General features: G+C 38.9%; 2 protein-coding genes across 13 annotated transcripts in view; one reads left to right on the forward strand and one right to left on the reverse strand.

Annotated features, from left to right (window-relative positions):
• The window catches only part of REEP3 (receptor accessory protein 3), a 112,807-nt gene that overhangs the window by 69,948 nt on the left and 16,425 nt on the right, over window positions 1-26,434 (reverse strand). For 2 of the 4 annotated variants that reach the window (XM_077125168.1, XM_077125169.1), the window contains exons 1-2: window positions 14,690-14,811; window positions 12,135-12,180 (exon numbers count right to left, since the gene is read on the reverse strand). Coding sequence is in view for 1 of the 4 variants with exons in the window: in XM_077125167.1 (XP_076981282.1) it covers window positions 14,690-14,721 (32 nt within the window). In the remaining 3 variants the exon portion in view is untranslated. Of the gene's footprint in view, window positions 1-12,134; window positions 12,181-14,689; window positions 14,925-20,796; window positions 20,910-20,996; window positions 21,071-21,653; window positions 21,863-26,434 lie in introns of those variants that run through there. The other 2 variants (XM_077125170.1, XM_077125167.1) reach the window with 2 other exon arrangements.
• The window catches only part of JMJD1C (jumonji domain containing 1C), a 326,266-nt gene continuing 314,232 nt past the window's right edge, over window positions 14,401-26,434 (forward strand). For all 9 annotated transcript variants that reach the window (XM_077125157.1, XM_077125158.1, XM_077125160.1 and 6 more), the window contains exon 1: window positions 14,401-14,525. The gene's annotated coding sequence lies outside the window, so the exon portion shown is untranslated. The remainder of the gene's footprint in view (window positions 14,526-26,434) is intronic.

Genomic DNA, 26,434 nt, shown 5'->3' on the forward strand with positions numbered 1-26,434 from the left:
TGAGTATTTTGTCCCCTCTGTCTAAGGTCATTCTTCTCTTGAATGATCTCCTTGGTTCCCCTAGGTGAGGAACCCTTCCTTAGTGTTTCATGGCATTTTTTACATACATGTTCCACACTACTAGCAGTGGGCAAGTGTCTGCTTGTTTTTCTGTAAAACAAAGGCAATAACAGTGTCTACTTTATATGACCCTTGAATGAGTTAAAGCGTGTAAGGTGCTTAAAACAATGCCAGGCACCTGGTACACACCCTAGACAGTGTCTGATATCACCATAATCACACACTTTAATGTTACCTGACTCTTCCATCTGTTGTCCATGTGTTAGGCGTTCCTTTAAGGACAGAAACTGTGGCATGTTCAGTTTTGCATCCCCAAGCCTTAGGACACTCTCTGACACATAGTAGGTGCTCAGTAAATAATTAGAGAAAAAAACAAAAAAATTTACATGGACAGAAAGAACTGAAATCTTTTGTGCACATAACCTAAAATACAAATAAAGTCTAAGCTGAGGCTAGAAAATAAAAAGTGACAAGCTTTTAAAACACTAAATATTCAAACCAATAGTTCCATGATTTTCTTTGACTTTTAAAAAATGCAATGACAGTGGTAACATTATTTTTGTGGGATAAGATCATCACTTACAGCTAACTATATGCATCAGCAATTTAAATTCTTCAATTGACACAGAATGATCTTTTCATCATAATTTATTAAACCATAAAGTAAAAAGAGCTGTAACAGAAGCCTAACTTCCTTCAGTACTAGAAGCCCCAGTGTCAAAATGCATATAAAAATGGTCCTATCTCTCAATGTTATATTCATTTGGATTGACTGTCATTTTCCTCATCTCAGATTCATCCATCCCCATTTTGCCGAGAACATCTGCCCTCAAACTTGTTGCTTCATCAAGAAACTTTCTTTTCACAGAATCTTTTTGTTATTGGTTTACAGCCAAAGATTTACCTTTGATTTATTTCCCTTATTTTTTCGTTTCCACAGTAACACACTGAACTGTACTTTAAATATTACATAGTTCAAACAGGACGTAGGGAAGGGCATAGACGAGAAGTTAGACAAATTTCAACAGTTTCTTAAAAACATATATATAAACACACACATACACACACGCACATGTTCACAGCAGCCACACAGAAAGAGGATTCACAAAATGAACACCCCCATGTATTATTTGTTAGAAATATAATAATTTGTTATTTGTTATTCAGAAAAACTCACATCTAAAAAACATATTCTCTCCACCCAAATGTTAAACCTCTTAAGAATGTTTCCTAAGAGATTTGTTCTTTATCAGAGAAACATTTTTAATAGTATGAGTCAGATTACCTAAGGACTGATATACCTCCTTTCAACTAGAATCAGTTGTACTTTCTTATTGACCAAAAAGAGACTACTAAATCAAATCATCCTAGAATTTGAGTCAGTCTACAAGAATCAAAGGAAAAACAAAAACAAAAAGCAAACAAAGAAACCACCCCAAAAACCAACATACAGGAAAAGAAAAAACTTTAAGATGACTCTTACAAATTTTGTTATTCCATCATTAAATTTAAGACTTTAGATAAACTATTATTGGAAAAAATTTAATGCATCAGAATCCTCCTAACACATGAAATGACTTTAAAGATTAACTTGAAACAACAGAAGTTTGCCATGTGATGATAATATTAGAAAGAATATATATATGTTACAGCAAAGACCACCAACTTCTGTTAAATGAGTTATATACTGCTAGGTGTTAGTACCTCTCTAGCTAATAAATACTGTGTATTTGGGTTTAGATGTTAATTTATGTTCAAGTGTAAAATAGATGAGCAGTTTGTTCTGGTGTCTACAGTGTATCATTTTCATCTGATTCTTTAAGAAAACAAATTCTAACTAGTAAGCAAATCTGAGGGTACTATGGCAGATCCAGAATCATCTGAACTATTTAAAAGGATAAACACGTGTTAGTATTTTAGCCTGTTTTGTACACATTGTACAAAATTCAAAGAGCATCATTTAATTTTCAATCATGGTTGGTGTTATAGGTTGAGACTATAAAGTAAAGGCATTTATTATTCTAAGGGAAAATAAAAACTAGTCGTCAACTTAAAACAAATTTTACTTATGTTAAAAGGTAACATGCTCAATTGTTTAAAGATTAAATATTCTTAGTATAAATGATTCGTATTTACTATAGAAACATTACCAAAAAGAACAAAGATGAAATCTAAAACTCACCCCCTATAATAATCAGTGTTAACATTTGATGATCGAAACATCCCTCTTTGTGGATTATTTTTAGAAACAGAAAGATGGACAGAAGAGTGTATAAAAAACAGGATCTTAAAATATACATCACTTAAGATAATCTTTAAATTATATTTTGCTAAAATGCAAATAAGTAAAAGCAAAGAAATAAATATAATTTTACTTAAACAGTAGAAATATCAGCACCTAAGGTAATCCTTTGATTTTTTTTTAACTTTTTTTATTGTATAATATAACATCTATACAAAGCAAAGAAATAAAAAAGCAATAGTTCTTAAAGCACTCTTCAACAAGTAGTTACAGGACAGATTCCAGAGTTTGTCGTGGGCTACCATACCATCATCTCAGATTTTTCCTTCTATAGCTGCTCCAGAATATAGGAGGCTAGAAGGAATATTTTTTCCATCACAATTGACTTTTCTTTCTTTTTTTTTGTGAAAAATCACATATATACAAAAAAAAAAGCCATAAATTTCAAAGCATAGAACAACAATTAGTTGTAGAACAGATTTCAGAATTTGGTGTGGGTTACAATTCCACAATTTTTGGCTTCTACTTCCAGCTGCTCTAAAATACTGGAGACTGAAAGAAATATCAACACAATGATTAAGCAATCATACTTGTTTGGTAAACCCTACCTCCTCTGTATAATTCCACTATCACCTTTAATCTTTCTCCCACTCTTTAGGGGTATTTGGGTTGTGCCCATTCTAACTTTTTCATGTTGGAAGGGGCTGTCAATAATACAGGGTAGGGATATGGAATGAGCTGATGTTCTGGAGAAGCTGGGCCCTCTAGCTTTCAGGACTTATCTAGCCCAAAGACGCATCTGGAGGCTATAGGTTTCTGGAAAGTTACCCTAGTGTATGGAACCTTGGTAGAATCTTATATATTGCCCTAAGTGTTCCTTAGGAATTGGCTGGAATGGTTTTGGTTGGGGCTAAGGTAATCCTTTGATTTGAAGGTATAACTTACGAAAGGCTGGTGTTTCAATTCTAAATAGCATCTGTTTCTCTGCTATGAAAGATGAGGAAATTTGCCCTTATGCTTTCTCCTTTCTCCCTTCCCCAATTCTCAGATTTTTATCATATATGTTGTATTTTTTTTAACCAAGATGTATAACACATTCTAGTCTACAATCTTAGTACTGTGGATACATTTAAAGGCACAAAATAATTTTGATGAATTTAACTAAAAATAAACATAAAACCCCAACACCAACACATTTCACAAATGATTTTTTTTTGAGGCAGCATAAATATGTACTGCTGCAAATGTGCTATAAAGTCATCTCACAAATGTGACATTTTGGTTTGCTAGACTTTGTTCAAATGCTAGCTGTGAAGTTAAATTTCATGAGGTACTGTAGAGAATGCTGTAATAAAATCTAGACATTCCATCCACCACATTCCTTTCTTTTAATACTTATGTAATTCAACCCAAAAAGACCAATCGACTTTGTTTGGGAAGATTACTTCTTTATAGACTACTAATGCTGCTTATTGCTAAGCTTCAGATACAACTCCAGTACTGAATTTCCCTTTTTTAATGTCATTGATCACTGAAAACCAAAATAAGGATATCTTTACTATTTTTTCCCTTATTTTAAAATAATAACAGTATTAGGAAACTCAATTCTGTGACAGCTTCCCTATATTACAAATTCTCAAAAAAATCATCTGCAGAATTTCTAACTCATACCTTCTAATGTAACATTTTTTGACATAGGCTGCACATTTCAGTCACCTGGGGAATTTTTTTTTTTTTAACTTTTTAATTGTGTAGTGTAACATATATACAAAGCAAAGAAATAAAAAAGCAATAGTTTTCAAAGCACTCTTTAACAAGTAGTTACAGGACAGATCCCAGAGTTTGTCATGGGCTACCATATTTATATTAAGAGTAAAGATCTTTTTTAAAACAACTAGATCAAAATCAGAAATCACATTTTCAACTCAGTGGTTAAATTTCTATGGGAACTGTGACTGAGAAGATGTTCTTGCATGGTTGCAGAATACTTCTGAGCAGTCTGGGGAGTTTTTAAAAATAAGGATGTACAGGCTGCATTCTAGATCTATTAAATCAGAATCTCTGGGAATGGGGACTGGGAAAGGTGTTTTTAAAAGTTTTTAAATACAGTATAATGCTTTGTGAGCTTTTATTCTTCTAAACGAAGAATCCAAAGCATCTGTGAAAACAGGTAACTTTAATTTTACTGTGTCTTTTAGTAACAGTGAAAATGATTTCCTTCAGATTTTTAAGAGATGAAAGTTATCTATCATTTATGTTTTTCAATAAACGCTAGTATTAACTTTCAACATTTGTAAAGCTAGATTATTGCTTTTCTTATTTAAGCTGCAATTTTATACTACTCCATTCATACAAAATTCTTCTTCAAAGGGTGAGTAGGATTAGAAAAATCTTGTTTGTTTATTGGGAAGGTTTAAGATCGGCTGGAGGGATTAAATGTTAGCAAAAATAAATCTATGATCATCCTACAGTAAAACAGGAGTCAACTAAGAGTAAAAGGAGTGAAGAGTCACTGATATAAGGGTCCATTATGCTTTCAGGCTAACATTTCTAACGTTAAAAGACAAGTGTTAGTCAAAAGAAAGTCAAATTAAAAATGGCAATCCTATTGGTATTACTGAGTGACTACTGGGGTATAGGCAGATAGACAACTTTTAAAATTATATCTAGTAAATCTCTTTACCAGGCATTGTTTTTTTTAAGAAACTTTTTTTTACTGTATAGTATAACATATAAACAAAGTAAAGAAATAAAAAAGCAATAGTTTTCAAAGTACTCTTCAAAACGTGGTTGCAGGATAGATCCTAGAGTTTGTCATGGGCTACCATATGATCCTCTCCTATTTTTTCTTCTAGCTGCTCCAGAATATAGGAGGCCAGAGGGCTTAAATACTTTCTTATTATTACAGTAGACTTTTTCCCCTTCTTTTGTATATATGTATACCATATATACAAAAAAGCTTTAAATTTCCAAGCACAGCACCACAATTAGCATTAGAACATATTTCAAACTTTGACATGGGCTACAATTTCACAATTTTAGGTTTTTACTTCTAGCTGCTCTAAAATTCTGGAGACTAAAAGATATCAATTTAATGATTCAGCATTCATATTAATTTGTTAAGTCCTATCTTCTATTTACCATGCATTCTTGAACTAGAAACCCCTGTTGATAGATTTGCAAATCTACTAATATCTCATAACCATGTTTCTGAAGTGCTTTGAGACTGTCTTCTACTGAAAAGACAGCCTATGAAAATGAAAAGAAATCCTGGACATCTGTGGGGAGATAGATGTCTTAGTCAGAACACCCCTCTAGCAATGCTGACCACATGGAAAACACTTCATATTTTCTACTTTCTTTTTCTTACCTAAATAGTGTTCAGACAAACTAAGGCTCCTGCGTTTTGAGTACACAAAAGGAATCAGAACAACATACCTATAGAAAATGTCAGAGATTTTAGAGATTTTCTTCCATTGAAAGGTTCAGATCATCTAAGATTCTGGGACTAATAGTACCTCCTTTTTAAAAAAGAGGAATTGTGTTGAAACAGCTATTTTAAATATTAAATTATCCTTATGTAGGCATTAGGGAGTTCAATCAAGGCAACATTTTGACCAACTAAACTATCAAAATGGACATTCAATACCATTAAGAATACAAAGCAGAAGCTGATGAGTGAGGGATATTATTCTATATTTCACCATCAATACTATCTCTTGGGTTTGCCAATCTAGAATTAGCTATTGTGAAGGCACATTAATGTATACACATTTTTTATATTGAGTTACTTTTTATAGCATCAGTCCATATGTCAAGCAGTCAGACAAGAAAACAACCATCATCTGACAGTGGGAAAAAAAGAAAGCTTTTAAGTAATTATCTATGCACCTCTTTCTAGAATCTGAAAAATCCTTTGAGTATCTGAAAAAATAAGAAATCGTATATCCTTTATTAAGCTTATCCCAACTTTGAGAAAAAGAAGGGACGACAGACAGCTTGCCTGTCCATTTCTCAAAGGTTCTGGCTTTATGTTCACGTATGCATCACGACAGGTACAGCCCCTTCCGTGTCTCCATCTGTAGCCTGGCTACGGTTTAAAACTAGCCTCTACACAAGCAAGAAGCATATGGGCTGGGACAGGACTTTCTCTGGTATCTGTCCCTACTTGTCTTGGCTTGTCCTTTTAGTTATGGTGGATACCTTGATCTCGACTCACTGCAAGTGTTAAACATTTTAATGTAATAGTTGATATACAGAAAAGAATATATGGCACATACTTCTAAGTTATAAAACAAAATAAAATGATCTAATAAACTTAAGAAGTTGGATATCACCAATAATACTGTTCCAGATTCCTTCCCCACCACCCCCTCAGAGTTAACCTCTTGTTAAATTTTATTAGTCTTTTTTTAAACATAGATTTCCCATATACATATATATTTCAAAAGTACTTATCGCTTAATTTTGCCTAAGCTGTTGCCTTTAAAGTGATATCATACAGTATGCAATCATATCTGGCAAGTTTTTTTTCTTTTGCATGGGCAGGCACTGGGAATCGAACCCAGGTCTCCAGCATGGCAGGCAAGAACTCTGCCACTGAGCCACCGCGGCCTGCTATGGCTAGTTTTTAAAAAAACACTAATTTTTCTAACATTCAATCGTGTTGATGCTTGTAGTGGTATTTCATTCATATTACTGCTGTATAATATTCCATTATACAAAGACATCAACTTTTTTTAATCCATTCATATGTCCATGCAAATTAATATTCTTTGTAGAATTTTGCTTTAAGAACTTTCCTATAAGGAGTGAACTGTGGTGTCCACATACAATGGAATATTGAGTGGCTGCAGGAAGGAATGCAGTCGTCAGGCATGCAACTAGGTGAATGAACATTGAGAACAGTATGTTGAGCGAAATAAGCCAGAAACAAAAAGACAAATAGTGTAAGGCCTCACTAATATAGACTGACTCTGAGAATTGAACTCGAGATCACAGGTTATCAGGGGAAGGCTTATTGTAAAGTTTCCTAGACTATAAGCTCTTGGTAACTTTTTTTTCTCCTAAATTCTGAGATGCTGAGCTTTTGGGGTATAACCTGGTCATCCCCTGAAACTCTGAGTATATGTGTGACACCTGAGACTCAGAGCTAGCGTTCTGCAGCTATGAAAGTCAGCATTATTCCATAAAGGAACTGTTAAAAAAGCTGAAAAAGTAATCAGACTTCAGTATGCTGGAATTACAGGGGTGTATGTTCTTTGTTTTACTAACACTTAGTGAAGACTTACTATGTGCCAGATGCTGGGCTAAAGATATTACATATATGAACTAATATAATTGTTATTGTTTATATTACAGCCAGTAAATGGTAGAGCTGATATTTGATTCCAAGGAATCTGGCTGCAGTCCTGGTCTTAACCATGATGCCATATTATATATAAATAAATGAAGACAAGTTAGAAAATATGGATTTCAGTTTGTGAGAGTCATGTTTCAAGATATGATGCATGTGTATCACATGTGAACATATTTATCATTCAGTAATCTCAGATTACTATTCCTTAATAATTGCTAACCTTTAACCTTGTCTGTAAAGTTAAAGTAAGCTGCTTTTAAACAAACTGGAAATAATGAAAAATACCTTCATACCATAAACAAAACCTAGAGCTGGACAAAAAACTTGGATTCACCTGATTGTTTTATTTTACACAGAAGGAAACTGAGTTTATATTCAGTAAGAGGCTGACTCAAGGTCATTCAGCTGGTTAATTTAACCAAAGTGAGTTCTAAATTCCTGACTACAGTTAAAAGTAAGCTCTTCCTCTACAGCATCTTGCATTCTCCGCCCCCCCAATAAAATATCTATCTATATGTCTAAGATTTTAAAAATAATTTTATTGAGAAATCTCCACACACATACAGTCCATATATGGTATACAATCAATGGCTCACAGTATCATCACACAGTTGTGTATTCATTACCATGATCATTTTTTTGAACATTTGCATCACTCCATAAAAAGAAATAAAAAGGAAAAAGAAAATACTCATATATACTGTAACTCTACCCTTCCCTCTCATTGACCATTAGTATTTCCATCTACCCAATTTATTTTACTCTTTGTCCTCCTATTATTTATTTTTTTGCCCATATTTTTTTACTCATCTGTCCATACCCTGATAGAAGGAGCACCAGACACAAGGTTTTCACAATCACACAGTCACATTGTAAACTTTAAGAATCAAGGCTACTGGAACACAGCTCAACAGTTTCAGGCACTTCTCTCCAACCACTCCAATACACCATAAACTAAAAAGGGATATCTATATAATGCATAAGAATAACTTTCAGGTTAACTTTTCGACTGAAATTTCTCAGCCAAGCCGTCAATCTTGGAGTTCGCCCCTATGAAACTTTTTCATGCAAAGAACAGGTTAAGCCTACTTAAAATTCAGCCTAAGAGTTACCTCCAGAGAACTGCTTTTGTTGCTCAGGTGTGGCCTCTCTCTCTAAGCCAACGCAGTAAATTAACTTACTACCCACCCCCCCCCCCCACGTGGTACATGACTGTCAGGGGTGTAAACCTCCCTGGTAATGTGGGACAGAAATCCCAGTTTGATTGGGACCCGGCATCAAGGGATTGGGAAAGTCTTCTTGACCAAAAGGGGGAAGAGAAAAACGAGAAAAAATAAAGTTTCAGCACCTGAGACATTTCCAACAAAGTCAAGAGGTTATCTTGGAGGTTATTCTTATGCATTATATAGATATTCCTTTTTAGTTTATGGTATTTTGGAGTGGCTGGAGGGAAGTACCTGAAACTGCTGAGCTGTGTTCCAGTAGTTTTGATTCTTGGAGATGACTATATAAAGATACAACTTTTACAATGTGACTGTGTGACTGTGAAAACCTTGTGTCTGATGCTCCTTTTATCCAGGGTATGGACAGATGAGTAAAAAAAAACGGATAAAAATTAAATAAATAATAGGGGGGCAAAGGTAAAATACATTGGGTACATGGAAATATTAGTGGTCAATGAGAGGGAGGGGTAAGGGGTACGGCATGTATGAATATTTTTTTTTCTTTTTATTTCTTTTTCTGGAGTGATACAAAAATGCAAATGTTCTAAAAAATTATCATGGTGATGAATACACAACTGTGTGATAATACTGTGCGCCACTGATTGTATACCATGTGCAGAATGCTTGTGTTAAGATTTCTTGATAAAAATACATATAAAAAAAGATTTCATGTACTTATGATGTTCAACTAAAACGACCATACAAATTAAATTAGGAAATACATTACCCAAAATATAAACTTTGCACCAAATAAACATCTCTCCCTTTAGTCTCACATAGAAGTTGAAGTTTTAAAACATGGACGATTTACCCTGTAAATCTGATATACCTTAGTCCTATCTAGATCAGCTTCATTCATATTTCTACTCAAAGTCTGATCACTATTTCAACTTTTTAAATGGCTTCTGTAAGAAAGTACTTGTGACTTTCACAGCTTCAGAGCTCTAACTCTGAGTCTCAGGTGTCACATAAATACTCAACGTTTCTGGGACCAGGTTATAAACAAACAGCTCAGTATCTCAGAATTTAGAAGTAAGTTATACCTCCTGAATATATGACTGCTGTAAAAGCTTATAATCTAGGACCTTTTACAATAGGCCCCAATGTGATAACCCATGTTCTTGATTTTAGTTCACTGAGTTCTTATATTATAGTTAGTTCATATAATTGAGTATTAAGTTTTAATTACATACTAAATAAGTGCCAACTATCACACCTGGCATATTTTAGTTAAACTAATTTAATTGTTACAACAGTTGTGTTAGTTAGATTCAGTTGTCAACTGGGCCAGGTGAGCATACCTAATCTTGTTGCTGCAGACATAAACTAATGGTACGTGAACCTCATCTGTTGCCAATTACATCTGCAGTCAGCTAGGAGGCGTGTCTGCTGCAATGAGTGACATTTGACTTAATTGGCTGGTGCTTAAATGAGAGAACGCAATGTAGCACAGCCTAAGCAGCTCGGCATTCCTCATCTCAGCACTCGCAGCTCAGCCCAGGCCTTTGGAGATGCAGAAAGAAGTCACTCCGGGGAAAGTTGTTGGAACTCAGGGGCCTGGAGAGAAGACCAGCAGAGACCATCTTGTGCCTTCCACGTAAGAAAGAACCTCAGTGGAGAGTTAGCTGCCTTTCCTCTGAAGAACCAACAAAATAAATCCCCTTTTAGTAAAAGCCAATCCATCTCTGGTGTGATGCATTCTGGCAGCTAGCAAACTAGAACAGATTTGGTACCGAGAGTGGGGTGCTGCTGCGGTTTGCAAATACCAGATATGTTGGAACAGTGTTTGGATGGCTAAAGGGAAGATTTTGGAGGAACCGTGAAGAGAATGATGGAGAAGTTCTGGAGGGTTTGAAGAGACTGTTGGTGTAAATGGAACCACTGCCAAACTTGACAAAGGAGGACACCACAGGGAGAGATTGGAGTTTGCAGAGTGAGAACCATGGACACTCGGGTCTGAAGCCAAGAAACCTCGGCCAGGAGAGTGGACCCACCTGTATGCATGGAGAGGGTGAGTTTACCCTGAAGGGTGAGGATGAGCCTCTCATCTTGTTGCACTGGAAGAGTTGTGCAGCCTCAGGCCTTGGAGAAGGCAGAGCACGCTCCTTGGGGGACTGGGAGAGCCTGGCTGCCACCATGTGGAGGGGCTGAGCATGTGCTCCAGAAATGGCAGAGAGCCCAGGGGTGGCCCTGATGCCTGGAGAGAGTGGAGCCCAGAGGTGGTCTCCTCGATGTTCCCCGAGGTTGATTTGGAAAGAGGCGGGCCACTGCATAGGCCCTTGGAAGGGGTGGGACTGCCACTTTCTATAGCTGAAGGATGAATGACTTTCAGACTTTGAAATCCCACAGCGCTTGCCCTGCAGGTTTTACATCTGTGTTTCTTCCAATTTCTCCCTATGGAAATGAAAATCTGCATCCTGTGAATATCCTCCTTTGCTTATTGGCACCGGACTTGTTTTGAGATTCACAGGTTCACAGCAAGAGAATTTTTTACATCTGTTTAAGGTGATGCTTGAAGTTGCCAAGTTGACAAGGGGTGTACATGTGTTAGTTAGATTCAGTTGTCAACTTGGCCAGGTGAGCATACCTAATCTTGTTGATGTGGACATAAGCCAATGTACGTGAACCTAATCTGTTGCCAATTACATCTGCAGTCAGCTAGGAGGCGTGTCTGCTGCAATGAGTGACATTTGACTTAATTGGCTGGTGCTTAAATGAGAGAACGCAATGTAGCACAGCCTAAGCAGCTCGGCATTCCTCATCTCAGCACTTGCAGCTCAGCCCAGGCCTTTGGAGATGCAGAAAGAAGTCACCCCGGGGAAAGATGTTGGAACCCAGGGGCCTGGAGAGAAGACCAGCAGAGACCATCTTGTGCCTTCCACGTAAGAAAGAACCTCAGTGGAGAGTTAGCTGCCTTTCCTCTGAAGAACCAACAAAATAAATCCCCTTTTAGTAAAAGCCAATCCATCTCTGGTGTGATGCATTCCGGCAGCTAGCAAACTAGAACAACAGTCTCACTGTAAATATAACTATTTTAAGACAAGGAGACTGAAGCTTGGATGGGTTATGCTTGTTGCCCAAGACCAAAATGCTATTAACTGGCATCTGGGTCTTACTCCAAAGCCAATGTAACAGTGCAAGGGGAAGATGTACTGAGGTTTAGGCAGGAAGTGTTCATGCATACAAGGGAGGCTCTGGTTATATAAGTTCCTTGTGTTTCTTGCTTATCCACCAGAAGTTCACGGTTTACCTTAAGAAAGTTGTCTCATCTTTCTTCAGGCTTTGAGCTGGCTGTTCTAGTGGGGTAAAAAGAATGGAATTAAGTCCTATCTTCCAGTATGCAAAAGGTTTCCAAAGTCTGTACAGATTCTGGGATTAATCCTTTATGTGCTTAAAAGTATGATCATGAGAACAGATAATATCCTTGTGTTTAGAAAGGTAGAAACTCAGGAGCAAAGTGGAAAAATATGATGATGCTTATATTAACGGACAAGCATGCTTTCTAATATGCTAAGAGTTTAAAGGCGGATGAAACACATTTTTTGACATTTGATAAACATAGATCTTTCCACGATCTTTTTCTCTCACATTTTTGCTCCTTTTCCTTCATTATACCCCCCAATATTTAAATCCTGTAGGTTCTAGCATCACAGGTTTTAATCTCTTCTCTCCAGTTAGATCTCCTAAATGGTTTCCCTGTCACCCATCTTGCTCCACTGCTGACCATCTCATATACCAAGGACAGAGAATCTTCCAAAGTAAAGCCATAACTGCCTAATCAAATCTATTAAGTCACTTAGAATTCCTCAAAAACTGGCCCCAGCCTACCTTTCCAGCTTCCTCTCTACCCAGTCCCTCCCATCACTGTAGCTACCTGGGCTTTATCTTCTCTGTGCCTTGCATCATAATCCCTATGCCTGGAATTCTTTCCATTTTCACTTTTGGTTCTCTAAATCAAGCACATTCTTTGAGGTCCATCTTAAATGTAATCAATCTCCTTGCCTCCCCCCCCCCCCCTTTGCCTTTTTGATTCTTCAATCAGATATGACCACTCCCTTGTCTAACCTCCAGGGCACTGAGTGTAACTCTTAAAAGATTTAACATTCTGACTTGTACTGCAGGTATCTGTGTACTGAAACATCAGTTCCAGTAAAATCAAGATGTGTTACTGACCTTTAGATAAGTAGCACCTAGAACACATTTACTGTCTAGTCAATGATAAAAAGAAAAAAAAAGGCTTTTCCAATTTGAGTAACTCAAACTAAACTGAAGTGCTTTACAATATTCTATCAGTTGAAGAACTGGTCAAGGAAACCCAGAGTGTTTTAAAAAAAAGGGGGGGGGGGACAGTTTCCTAGTGGGACACTTAATTTTCTTTCTGTAGACATGACTCTAGACAGACACCGCAGGAAGGTATGCCTGTATTATGTAAATGAAAGCCTCAAAGAGAAGGATGAAAACAACCTGAAAGCATCTGTGGTATGTATTTGCTTATTTTTTTATATGCTGGTATAGGAGACAAAGGTGGCTCAGGAGCTTTAAAAATAGAAACTGAGGGAAGACTAAACTGAATTAAACAATCAAATGACAAATTTTGAATGCATTGTTACAAATCAGGATGAATAAGGCTACTACTAAGTGACTCACTCCCAAACGAAATAAAGCCAAAACTCACAGAAAATTAAGTTCCTTGTCCCTACTTAAAAAATGAAATAAGACAACTGGTTATGTTGTTATTATTTTTGCCAATTCTAAAGCTAATCAGAGAAGGCTCCTGCCCCACATAAACATTCTATGAAGGTACTAAGAAAATATGCCTCTTGAAGAGATCCTGAAAAATGAATCCACGGGCCCCTGATTGTAACGCAGAGAGCCAACATATCTGTTTACCTGGTGACCTTTTTTTTTTAAGGCGGAGAGAGGTGTGTGTGTTTCAGGGGGTGGGGAAGGAGAAAATCAATTTAAATTACACTCAAACACCTTAACAGAGTAAATACAAATTAATTACTGCCTCATGGATCTGTAAGCACTTGTTGAATAGAGCACAACGAAATGAACTGATAATTTGAACAAAGACAACAGGAACCTGCCGCTCTTAATCACTTGGCAAATATTTCCGACAAGACAGGGCCAAATTCGGGGATGTGGGCGAGCAGTCGGGTGTCACCTTTCAATAATAGACTCCTTTTCCAGTAAGGTGTAAATCTTGGGGCAACCGGGATTCCTCCCAGGGATCCTAAGCTGGGAACGTCTCAGGTTTTTAGCCAAATCTCTCCTCCTACCACACGTGACCGAACGCAGTCAGGCTCGGAGAAAGACACTGAACGCATCAGCCCTGGGGTACAAAGGCTCCGTGCTACCGCCACAACCTCAGGAGCACCGCCGAGCCTCCCGCGCTCGGCGTCTGCGGAGCCTGCGCAGGGCGCCGCCGCGAGACGCGCGGCTCTCGAGCCGGCAGGGCGGTGCCGCGCAACCAGGGAGCGGGAGCTGGGAGCGCGCGCCGTCTGCCCAGCGCGCCTGCCCACCCAGAGCCGCGGGAGCGCCGAGCCGCACGCAGCCGGGCTGCTCCGGACCGCAGTCGGAATCTCAATCGTCGGAGTCCTCACCAGCCGCCGGGAGCCCCGCAGCGACAAGGACCAGGGTGAGGAGGCCGAGGACCCCCCAGTTCCCGGACAGCCCAAGGCCGGGCCATCCCACCCCCACCTCCACCCCCGCCCAGGCCCAGGCCTTCTCTTCTCCTCCTGCTCCTCCCTACACCTTTCCCGGGCGTCGTTCGAGCTGCTGGGCGTTGTGAGCGACACTTACACCACGGCTCTGGAGATCATCCAGGACACCATCTTCCCCGGCGCTTGGGCCCACCTCCGGGGTGGGTGGGCGCCGGGCGCGGCGGAGAAGGCCGCCAACGGCAGGCCGCGCGCTCGCGGGCTCCTCGCACTCCCCGGGGCCGCGCTGGCGCCCTCGGGAGCCGGGCCCGGTGTGTTAGCGCGCGGCGGCCCGAGTTGCGCAGCGGTCGGTTCTCCGCCCGTCACCACCCGCCAGCCGTACCGTCGCGGAGTCGGCCGGCCCCGCCCCTGCGCTCCGCTGATAGGCGGCGGCGGCGGCGCGTTAGCCCCGGCAAGGGCCGAGCGGCCGGGCTCCCGGAGATGGGCTGCGCGCATTAGGGTCGGAGGGGTCCGGGCCTGCGTAAGACGCGCCCCCTACCCAAACCCTTGCGTTCAAACTTCCCCTCTCCCTCCTCCTAAAGTCTCTGGGAGGCAGATTGAGGGGACCTGGGGCGTGGAGTTGGTAGTTGGGGGTGCTGAGGAAGGGGACTTTGGGAGATTGGGAGTAACAATGCGTGTATGAAAAATGAAATACTACCAGGAGTTCGTGTCCCATAGTATACTCTGGCTCAAGTCCTAGATTCTGGAGAGCCGAGATTTTGAGACAGGCATATTCACGTCCGTCCTCTCGTGGTTTTACCAAAGCACAGCGCCGAGGTCATCCTCAAAGTACAACATTTTAAGGGAAATGTCGGGAGGATCCTTGTAAAGACCTTAGTGTGTACCACGAATCTTGTGGTGCATGGTGCAGTGCAGGGAGGGACAGAGGAGGACAGCATTGGATTTTATGTTTGCAGAAGTAGGTGTAGTGATAACTACTGTTCTGGGTCTCTTAGGACACCTTTACATCGGAGCATCTGCAAAGCCTGTTTTTCAGACACAAATCTCTAGTATTTCCCAGAGCCTGCCAGATATTCAAAGCAGATCTAGGCCTAGGATTTTAGGACATGATCATGGAGAGATGTGAATACCATTCAAATCAGTTTTGAGTTTTATTGGACAACAAAATTTTCCAGAGAATTGGTGCTTGCTTTTTACAATGGTCTTTTTTTGGGATAAGTTGGATTATTGCTTACATCTTCAAATTTTTGCAAATACTTTAATTTCAAGAGGTAGAAATTTAAAAACGAATTTTTTTATGTGAATACCAAATTGAGAAAATAAATTTAAAACTTAGTCTAGGTCTCTTTTTAGTTAAGACATAGTAAAAGGTAATTCTAGTATTCAGATAGTAGGTGCATAAAGGATGAAATATAGGTTTGGAGTTTTTAATTAAAGTCCTGGAAAATATGGCTATGCTCTAAGAATGACCATACTGTAATTTATTCTTTTTATTCCTCAGTTTCCCCACAGTAAAAATAAGTTAATAGTATGTGGCCCACCACTTGCCTTCCAGGGTGACATGAGGTACTGCTAAATAATATGTTTAGGAGGTGACCTGACTTACTTGGAAGGAAATCAAGGGGCATGTATTATCTTGAGTTCTTTTCAGTTCCAGGGGACAATAAATTTAGAAATATTTTGATTATTTAAGAAAATGAGCTCAGAAGATGCTTTCTGCAGTAGGGTGAAGTTCTTTTTGTTTATTCATTCATAGTAAGAATGTAATATATTTTTATTTTAGGCATTTCAGTGGCAGTTTGCATTGCTTAGAATCTTATTTTTTGGCCATTAGTCACCTTTTGGGGATCAGGTGAGTTCCATAACACGAATTTTCTGGAAAATTATCTTGCCCAATAAAACTCAAAACTGATTTGAATGTATTCACATCTCTCCATGATCACGTCCTAAAATATCTCTACAGCCTTAAGTTTTACTGTCTTCATCCCCAATCCCTAACATCCTCTTTCTTTTCCTCTTGCCTCTGATCCAATCCCTAATTGCCTGTCCTCTACCTCCCTGTATTTTCATACTTCAAGTGCCTTTATCCCCTGACTTCATTTTTACTTTAATGTTTACTCCCCATTCTCTTCCTGTCAGAATCCTTATTTTTCAAGGTTCTATGCCGTGAAAATGCTCTTGATTTTCCTCAGTTTGGATTTTTCATAATTTTCTTTGGACCCCCATAACTTATTACTTATTTAGTACTTATGTCATTCTATTTTATGTTATGGTTATAGTTTACCCATTCTTAATCTACTAGATGGTAATATTTTTGAGGACAGGTGTGGTATATTAGACATCATTGTGTTTTCCCAGTTCCAAGCCTAGGATAAGGTAATTGCTCAATAGAAGTTTGAATATTGTTTGCTAGATTCAGTCACCTACATAAATATCAAAACTTAAAAAAAATTCCAGCCACATACAATGAAAGTCTTTTTAAAGATTTATGTCTTTCTTCCCTTCCTAATTTGGGGGTCATAATTCTGCACACTAATTATTTTACTACCCCATAATATGTTTACTACCAGGGGTTGGTGAGATTATGTAGGACTGTTGGGTGCTCTCTGAAATGTTCCTTGACTGCTGTGTATGTTTAATTCATTTTGTATGCTTATTGTTTCTTCTGGCTCCTCCACATTCATACATTACTCTTTGCTGCTCTCGTTCTTGAATCAGCCTCCTTTTTCACGTCTCAATAGGACTTGGTTTGGAAACCACCTACCTAGTGCTACACACATGTATTGAGACATCCTGAGAACTCAGAAAGCCATGATTATTATTCCCTTTTGAAGTTTAGGGAGGTTTATTGATTGGCCAGCGATCACATAGGAGACACCATATTTCCCAAGCATTCTTTACATTGCAGAATTGTATCTGTGCAGTGAGCACAGATGGAGATCACCCACTAAGAGGAGTTTGGGGATTTGTTTTTGGTTGTTGCAAAGATTGGGGCTATATGAGCTTGTTAGATATTGTCTATAGAAAAATTGTTACTGATTTCATTTCTGGATGGTAATGTAGGAGTTGGAAAATATTTTATGGAAAGAGGAAGTTGAATCTGATATGTTTGAGAACACTTGTTCTAAAATAATTTTATCTAAGTAGGAGCTGCTCATGAAATCAGCCCAGATTTTAGTGGTGGATGTTTCTAATTTCTGTAAGTTGGTCTGTGCCTCTGATAGTTGTGATCTGCTAAAAGATGGCCATTACATAAGTGCTTCCCCATATAAGGCAAGTCTCTAGAGACAATGGGTATAAGAAATATTTCTACCAAAAAACTTTTAAACTATATCACATTTGGTGTGCTTGAGATATTTTTTGTATCAAAGATAGAAAATTATTTAACAGAAAATTGTTTTGTTACTATATGTATATAGTATGAAGATATATATAGTATTCATGCATTGTGCCAGGGGGCGCTTCTCGTCACTGTCTTCTGCAAAGAACATTTCTCTTTTCCCGTTATTGGGTTTAATCATGTTGGGAAGCAGCATATTTAAGGCAGAGGACCTATCTGGAGACCTGTTTCTATTAGCAGTAATGTGATATTTGGCAGGTCACACTCTATGTTTCCTGTTAAATGGTGATAATAATGCTGTGATATATAATAGAAAAGAAGTGGTTTTAAAATGTAAGGATAATTAGACTCTATTAAAAGAATTGCTTTTTCTTATAAATCTTCACTTAGTTTTCCTCACTGATGTATGGAGTGATCATCTTCTGCATGTTAGAGGAGTTTGTTCATTAGCAAATCAGCGGAGTGGGAAAGTACCCAAGAGAGCCGGTAGTGAGAGGAAAATTATAGTATGTAGAATTAGCAGCTAATCCATACAATTGAGTATGCTAATGAGCCAATACTAGGCCACATTCCTGTTTCTATTGGGAGAGTATTTCCAAGGGCTTGAAAATACTTTCATTTGGAGAAAGGCTAAAATTACTACTTGAATCTACCTTTAACAGTTATTTAGAAAATAGTGAGAGGGTGAGGATCTTAAAAAGACTGGCACAAAAATATACCTATTCTTTTTCCATCTACTGTGAGATGAATACCTCTGCTCTTTCATTCCAGTCTGCTTATGGTGTTAGGGTTATAACAGAAGTTAAGATTGGCATTTGACATTGAGATTTAATTATAAAGAAATGATATTGAAGTACAATGACCAAATCGCTATAGAACAGAAACATTAGATCGTGAAGTAAATATTTGGCTGCAGATATTGATTTAAAAAAAAGTGGTTACTGTCTAGAAGTGAATGAAGAAAGCAGAAATATATCTGTGATGGCTGCATATAGGAAAACACAAACTGTAAAGAATTGACTGTAACTGAGGTTCGTATGCATTTGAGATAGTAGCTTTATCTGTAAGAATTAAGGATTTAGAAAGAAGAGCTTAATCTTTTTCCTTCAGGGAAATGTGCATTGACATATTAAAGGCATTTTCACTACTCTTTGAAGATAGAATAGCTCATAGTTTCCGCTTTTAATCTCAAGACAGATATATGATTTCAAATATTGTTCAGATGGTTATGAGGGTAATTATGTTAATTTGCATAAAGCTGAAATATTTGATAATTCCATTATGTCTAGTAAGCACAACTTTTAAAAATCTTTATTGACATTTTTGAATGGTGAATCAAGTATATGGAACAGAATTCAAAAGAAAGTATGTCTTCTTTCCACCGGTGTCCAGCTATGAAGTTCTCTTCGGAGGCAACCTCTGTTGCCAGTTATTTTGCCAGAGTAAAGTACATAAACAAACCTAATTCTATATACATATTTAGTCTGATATGGCATTTCACATCACATGGAACGTGATGGATTTATTCAGTGAGTGGTACCAAGCATTTGATAAGAACTGAAGAAAAAATAATCCGTGATGGATAAGAAATTTAAGCGTAGAAAAGTATCAAAAAAGTACTAAAAGAAAAGTTATCAATAATAAATTGATAATGGAAAGGCCTTTCTAAGCAGGTCATAAAATCAGAAACCGTAAAGAAAAAGCTCTTAGTTTTTATTAGAATAAATACATAAAAGAAATATATATAAGAAAACTGCTGTTGCATGCTATGGCTGTGTTAAAAGGAAAACATCAGCACCACCATAGCGAAAAAAAAAAGAATTTGAAACTGTTATGCACCCCCAAAGCAATATAAACAAGACTGCAAAACAAATGACGAACTTGGAAGAATAATTGCAAAACATTAGAAAGGGTTAATAATCTTAATTTACAAAGCACTCTTTAAAAATTATCAATTAAAAATAAATCTAGGGGGTGGGCTACAGTGGCTCAGCAGGCAGAGTTCTCACCTGCCATGCCAGAGACCTGGGTTCAATTCCCGGTGACTGTACATGCAAAAAAATAAAAAATAAAAAATCTTAGGCTTAATTCTGGCAGGAGCCATGGTGGAGGTGCTCACGGCACAGGAGCAGTTGGGCCATGTCCATGTGAGTTCATTCCTCAGCCTAAGGTTGAGGAGGGACGTTTGTTGCAGTTCTCCGAGGTGTTTTTTTTTTCCTAATCAGTGACCACCAAACCTTCATTTCTTGTGCTTTCCCATGAGTATTTTCTCAGGATTACCTCTGGTCTGCACCTGCCTAAAGCACAAGCCCACATGCAGGGAGAAGAAGGTTCTAGGACCTCTCAGCACAGTGAGAACAAGAAGATTCTATACCACTAATACTGTTCTTAATATCAATAATTAGCACCAGGAGATAAACCAACAAGTGTCAACCAAAGACCAGGTACAAAGAGGTGACATCATGTCTGCAATCACATTCCTGTGTTCCATGCAGCACAGACACTGCCTATGCTTCTCTGCAGTCTCTGTCTACATCATGCCACAGCTCAGCATGAACTTGACCATCCATCACAGCACAGAAGCAAGGAACATGGAGCCCTGAGCCATGCCTGGGTGGGTATTGTTGCTCATAGTGAAGGTATTGGGCTGAAGGCCTGAGGCCAGACAGAGGCAGTGCCTAAAACTGACAAGTGCATGGGGCTTTACAGTTTGCTCCTTTAAAGCCGGGTAGGTTACTGGAGGGGCAGATGCACAAACTTCCATAAAGTGGGCTGAGTGGATGTCACTCATGCACACAAGGCATCCTGGGAACCCAGAAAACTGCTGACAGAGAGGAAAGTTCAAAGAAAATTTACTGGAGAAATAAAATATGAACCAAGTCTGGGAGGAGCATCACACACACGCCTACCTTCTCTGGAGACAAGGAGGATTCCTGGCTGGGGAGAAGCCCAGAGGTGGCTGGAAGGCTATGGGGTCCACAGGGAACCAGAGTGTTATTGAGCAGAACCAGCAGGTAGAGGCCTGTCATAAAGGAACCATCATGACACATTCTGGGAATACACTGAACATGCCCCGCAAGGTTGAGGGACTCAAGAGACACGGGCTTACCTAGACTCCAGATTTTCTTCAGGAAGACACTTCATCATTAGGATGGACAACTTCAGCTCTAGATGAGCCTAGAACTTGGGGAACAAAGAAACAATGTCATCAAGCTATGACTGAAATGACATCTGAGGTACTAACCTTGATAAGTCCCTCTAAATGTAGCAATGTCTATGTGGACTGTGATAGCAATAGAATAAAAAAGGTCTCCCTTCCACCTGTGAGCAGGAAACCATCTAAAAATTCCTTTCTGGAGAAATGAAAGCAGTTCGGGGATTTTAGCTTCACCGAGGTTCCTTGGATCAGACCAATTATGAGATAGGGATCCAAAAGACCCCGGCCTGGAGACTGATTTGTACAGTTCTTTCTACTCCCTCTTCTTACCCTCCACTTGGGCTCCATTCTCTAGACCATATCTGAAAACTTCTGGCAAAGGAAATCCTCTTTCTTTTAGAATGGGCACAAATCACTGGGACCAAGTAAACCCACCATGAAATTTCTTCAAAGAAAAAGAAAGGGCCACCCATTGCCGTGAATGTCTGACACCTTTGGAGACCTTGGGACCTACTGCACTGAGATCTTAACTTTGTGGATGCACGGCACTCTGAACATATGAAGGACAGGTTCACTGCAGACATGTATGGACAGATACCTACAATTTACCTGGGAGGAGCCCCGCATTCTTTCAGTGTCCGATCGATTCCCTCAACTGCTGTGACAGTGGAACTAAGGAGAGCTCCATCCTCCCCTTTCAGTGTCCATAGAGCAGGAAGGTACGCCATTAACGCCTCTCTCCTGACCACTACCGATGCCAAAAACTCCTTTCTGTTCTTACAGTTCAGTCTATTTGGCAAGTCTTTTCCAGAAGACATCTGTCAAAACACAGCAAAGAGATAGTGCTGAGAAAGTGAAAAACAGCCCCTGACTTTTGGGGCTGTGCTGCTGGGAAACAGGAACTACATCGCAGGACATCAAAATCAGATGAAGCCGGTGTGAAAACATGAGGGTGGAGGAAGAAAGAAAAGGCAAAAATCTACCACTCATCATTAAAACTGATTACAGATTAAACCTCAATATTCTACATACAGATTTATCCAAACATGCCCCTGATCTGGCTACTTACAAAGGACTGTTGGTTCTTTTCCAATTAGGCAGTTAGGCTTACCACTTCTAGATATGATATAACAACATTCCCACTCATTGAATTATCCTGTTTTCTGAAGCATTCAATCCAAAACAAACCATCCTCCTGAAACATTCCCTCAAACCAGTTGTAATCCCATGTCCTAGAGGAGAAACATTTCTAATGCCTTCTGAGATTACCCCACTGCTTCCACTGTTGTGTATTCTCTTACTGCAGTGAGTAATGCCTCCAACTTCATTCAATTGCAGGTGTATTCTTCTAACTTTCTTTTTTAGAAGGAAAGTTTGGCTGAAGTGTATGGAGAGTGTCCACTAAAGTGGAGAGTAAAACTTGGGCTGAAATGTGTAATTTTGTCTGGAAAATTCAGGAATGGCATCAAGACTCCTCTTTGGGAACCGCCTCCTCCAGCTCTTTACAACCCCTTCCCATGTGCACAGATGAGTCTGCTGCCGTTTGAACAATCAGCACTCATCTTCCATGGCAGGTGAAACAATCCATAGATCCTGCTTGTTATTCAAGATGAAGAAAGTAGAATGCCGATGAAAAGTCCAGGGCTGGGGGCAATGTGCAGAGCACATGGTCTGTGTTTAGGGGCCATGGTCTATAACTGTGGGTCGCTAGAAGATTATGTTCCATGGGGAAGAAGGAGGAGGACCACGAACATTTCATGTCGTTCACAATAAACTTTCTATTTCTGCCTCAAAAAAAAATTTAATCTTAGTAGAAAATTCACAAAAAATATCTCTAGGCAGTTTATAGAAGAAGTATAGATGACCAGGATGTGGTAATCCTATTTGTTCCTGAGATGCATATGGTCCAAGTTCAGAGCTGGATCTTATTTAAGAAACATAACTCATCACCTAAAGTTATTAAAAAGAAATTGTTCATAAGGTACAATAAATGGAATTTAATTCATAACCATATTAATATTTCTTACAAATCCTTTTTCTCTTCCGCATGTCTCTTGCTGACCTGGAGCTTCTCATAGGTCAAACTGTAAAACTTTCTCCTTCAATCCTAGTTCACAGACTTACTTCCTTCTAATTTTTCTTACTCTTTTTCTGTTATTGTGTTGGTCAGTTTAGTCTCAGCATGTCCTTCCAGTTTAGGAAGGAAAATGAGTGAGCAAATGCAGAAATTTTAGGGGTTGGGGGAAGAAGAAAGAAGGCTTTATACTATGTGTTAATAAATTTTGGCATTTCACATGAAGAAAATATTTTCAGTCTCACTAATTATTAAGGAAATCCGGATAAAAAGTAATCTTGCCAGTCAAATTAGCAAGTATTAAAAAGAATGATATTGCTCAGTGTTGGCGAGTATACTGCTGAGTCCCCTATCAGAGGGAATAAAGGCTAACACCCTTTTGGGGTTTTTACGCAGGTGCCAGACATTTGATTCTGTATCTCACTTCTAAGAATTTATCCTGAGCAAATTGATGTCAGATTTAATGTCCATCATTTATGTGTTTTAAAAATGCCGTGTTAATTATTATCTCCATTGCAATCTCAAAAGTGACTGACTCTACTTCATATAATTTCAAAATTGCTTGTGCTACTTTTATTCAGATTACCTGGGATTTTTCTTTTTTTAATATTTTACTGAGAAATCTTCACGCATATACAGTCCATACATGATATACAATCAATGGCTCACATTATGATCATATAGTTCTGTATTCATTACTGTGGTAGTTAGGTTCAGGTGTCAATGTGGCCAGGTGAAATGCCTAGTTCTATTGCTGTGGACATGAGCCAGTGGCATGTGAAGCTCATCTGTCACTGATTACATCTGCAGTCAGCTAGGAGGCATGCCTGCTGCAAAGAATGATGTTTAATTTAATTGGCTGGATGCCTAAATGTACCACAGGCCATGCAGCTCAGTACACTTCATCTTAGCACTCGCAGCTCAGCCCCGGCCTTTGGAGATGCAGAAAGGAATCACCCTGGAAAAAGTTGTTGGAACCCAGGGGCCTGGAGAGAAGGCTAGCAGAGATCACCCTGTGCCTTCCCGTGTAACAAAGAACCTCAGTTGAAAGTTAGCTGCCTTTTCTGTGAAGAACTATAGTTTTTAACTAAATAAATCCCCTTTTATTAAAAGACCATCCATCGCTTGTGTGTTGCATTCTGGCAGCTTTGGTAGACTAAAACAATTACCATGATCAATTTCAGCACTTTTGTATCACTCCTGAAAAAAAAAAAAATCATATATCCCATATCCCTTACCCTTCCCTCTCACTGACCACTAATATTTCAAGTTACCCAATTTTTTACGGTTTATTCCCGTTATTTATTTTTATCCTTATTTTTTTACTCATCTGTCCATACCCTGGGTAAAAGGAGCATCAGACAGAAGGTTTTCACAATTACACAATGACATTGTAAAAGCCATATAGTTAGATAATTGTCTTCAAGAACCAAGGCTACTGGAACACAGTTCAGCAGTTTCAGGTGCTTCCCTCTAGGCACTGCAATACATCATAAACTAAAAAGGGATGTCCATGTAATGCTTAAGAATAACCTCCAGGATAACATCTTGACTCTATTTGAAACCTCTCAGCCACTGAAACTTTAATTTGTCTCATTTATCTCTTCCCCTCTTTTGTCAAGAAGGCTTTCTCAATCTTATCATGTTGGGTCCCGGCTCATCCTGGGAGTCCTGTCTCACATTGCTAGGGAGATTTGCACCCCTGGGAGTTATGTCCCATGTAGTGGGGGGGGCAGTGAGTTCACCTGCCAAGTGGCTTAGAGAGAGAAGCCACATCTAAGTAACAAAAAGAAGTTCTCTGGGGTGAACTTTAAAGTAATTTAAAGTAAGTTAAACTTTAAAGTAAAGTAAAATTATAAGAAGGCTTAGCTTCTCCTTTGCGGAGATAAGTTTCATAGGAACGGACTGCCAGATTCAGGCTCATCCTATTGAATTGGTTGTCCCCATTGCTTATGAGAATATCAGGGGTTCCCCAGTTGGGGATGTTGAGTATTTCCTCCTTTCTTCCCAGTCCCTAAGGGGACTTTGCAAATAACTTTTTTATTCTCTGCACAAATTATTCTGGAATATATCAGGGCACTACACTAACCTGTACAAAACCAACAAGATCTCATGCCCTATTCAAGATCCTGTGTAATTATGGTGTTCAAATGAACTGGCTTTACAAGTTAGATTAGATAATGTACTACCCAGAATATGAACTTTGCACCAAATGATCATCCCTTCCTTTGGTGTCACAAAGAAGTTGAGGTTTTAAAACATGGACCATATATCATCCTTTACCCTGTTTTTGATTTACCTTAGTCCTACCCAAATCAAGTTTCATTCATAACTTTAGTCGAAGTCTGATCACTTTTTCAATTTTTAAAACAGTTGTTATATGGGGTAACGTTGATTTTCATAGCTTCAGTGTTCTAACTCAGGAGTCTTGAGTGTCACAAAATACCTGAAGTTTCAGGAAGGGACCAGGTTATACTCAAATAGCTCAGTATCTCAGAATTTAAAAATAAGTTACAACTCCTGAATATATGTGATTGCTGTAAGAGCTTACAATTTACAGTAGGCCCCAACTTGATAACCCATACTTGTGACTTCAGTTCTTTGAGTTTGTATATTATAGTTAGTCCATATGAGTGAGGCATGATAATATTTGCCTTTTTGTTTCTGCCAGTTCATTCAATACATTATCCTTAAGCTTCATTCACCTAGTTGCATGCCTGGGATACTTCTTAAAATAACAAATTCTTAGTTCCTAGCCTAGACCAACTGAAATAGTATCTCTGGAGGTAGAGCTTTTATTTAAACAAGCTCACCATAATTAGATATTGTTCTAGTTTGCTAGCTGCCGGAATGCAACATACCAGAGATGGATTGGCTTTTAATAAAAGGGGATTTATTTTGTTGGTTCTTCAGAGGAAAGGCAGCTAACTTTCCACTGAGGTTCTTTCTTACGTGGAAGGCACAAGATGGTCTCTGCTGGTCTTCTCTCTAGGCCCCTGGGTTCCAACAACTTTCCCCAGAGTGACTTCTTTCTGCATCTCCAAAGGCCTGGGCTGAGCTGCGAGTGCTGAGATGAGGAATGCCAAGCTGCTTGGCTGTGCTACATTGCGTTTTCTCATATAAGCACCAGCCAATTAAGTCAAATGTCACTCATTGCAGCAGACACGCCTCCTAGCCGACTGCAGATGTAATTAGCAACAGATGAGATTCAGGTACCATTGGCTTGTGTCCACAGCAACAGAACTAGGTATGCTCACCTGGCCAAGTTGACAACTGAATCTAACTAACACAGATATGAAATTCATTTTATGTGTAA

This window comes from Tamandua tetradactyla, chromosome 13 (genome assembly GCF_023851605.1).
Source record: "Tamandua tetradactyla isolate mTamTet1 chromosome 13, mTamTet1.pri, whole genome shotgun sequence".
Lineage (NCBI taxonomy): Eukaryota > Metazoa > Chordata > Mammalia > Pilosa > Myrmecophagidae > Tamandua > Tamandua tetradactyla.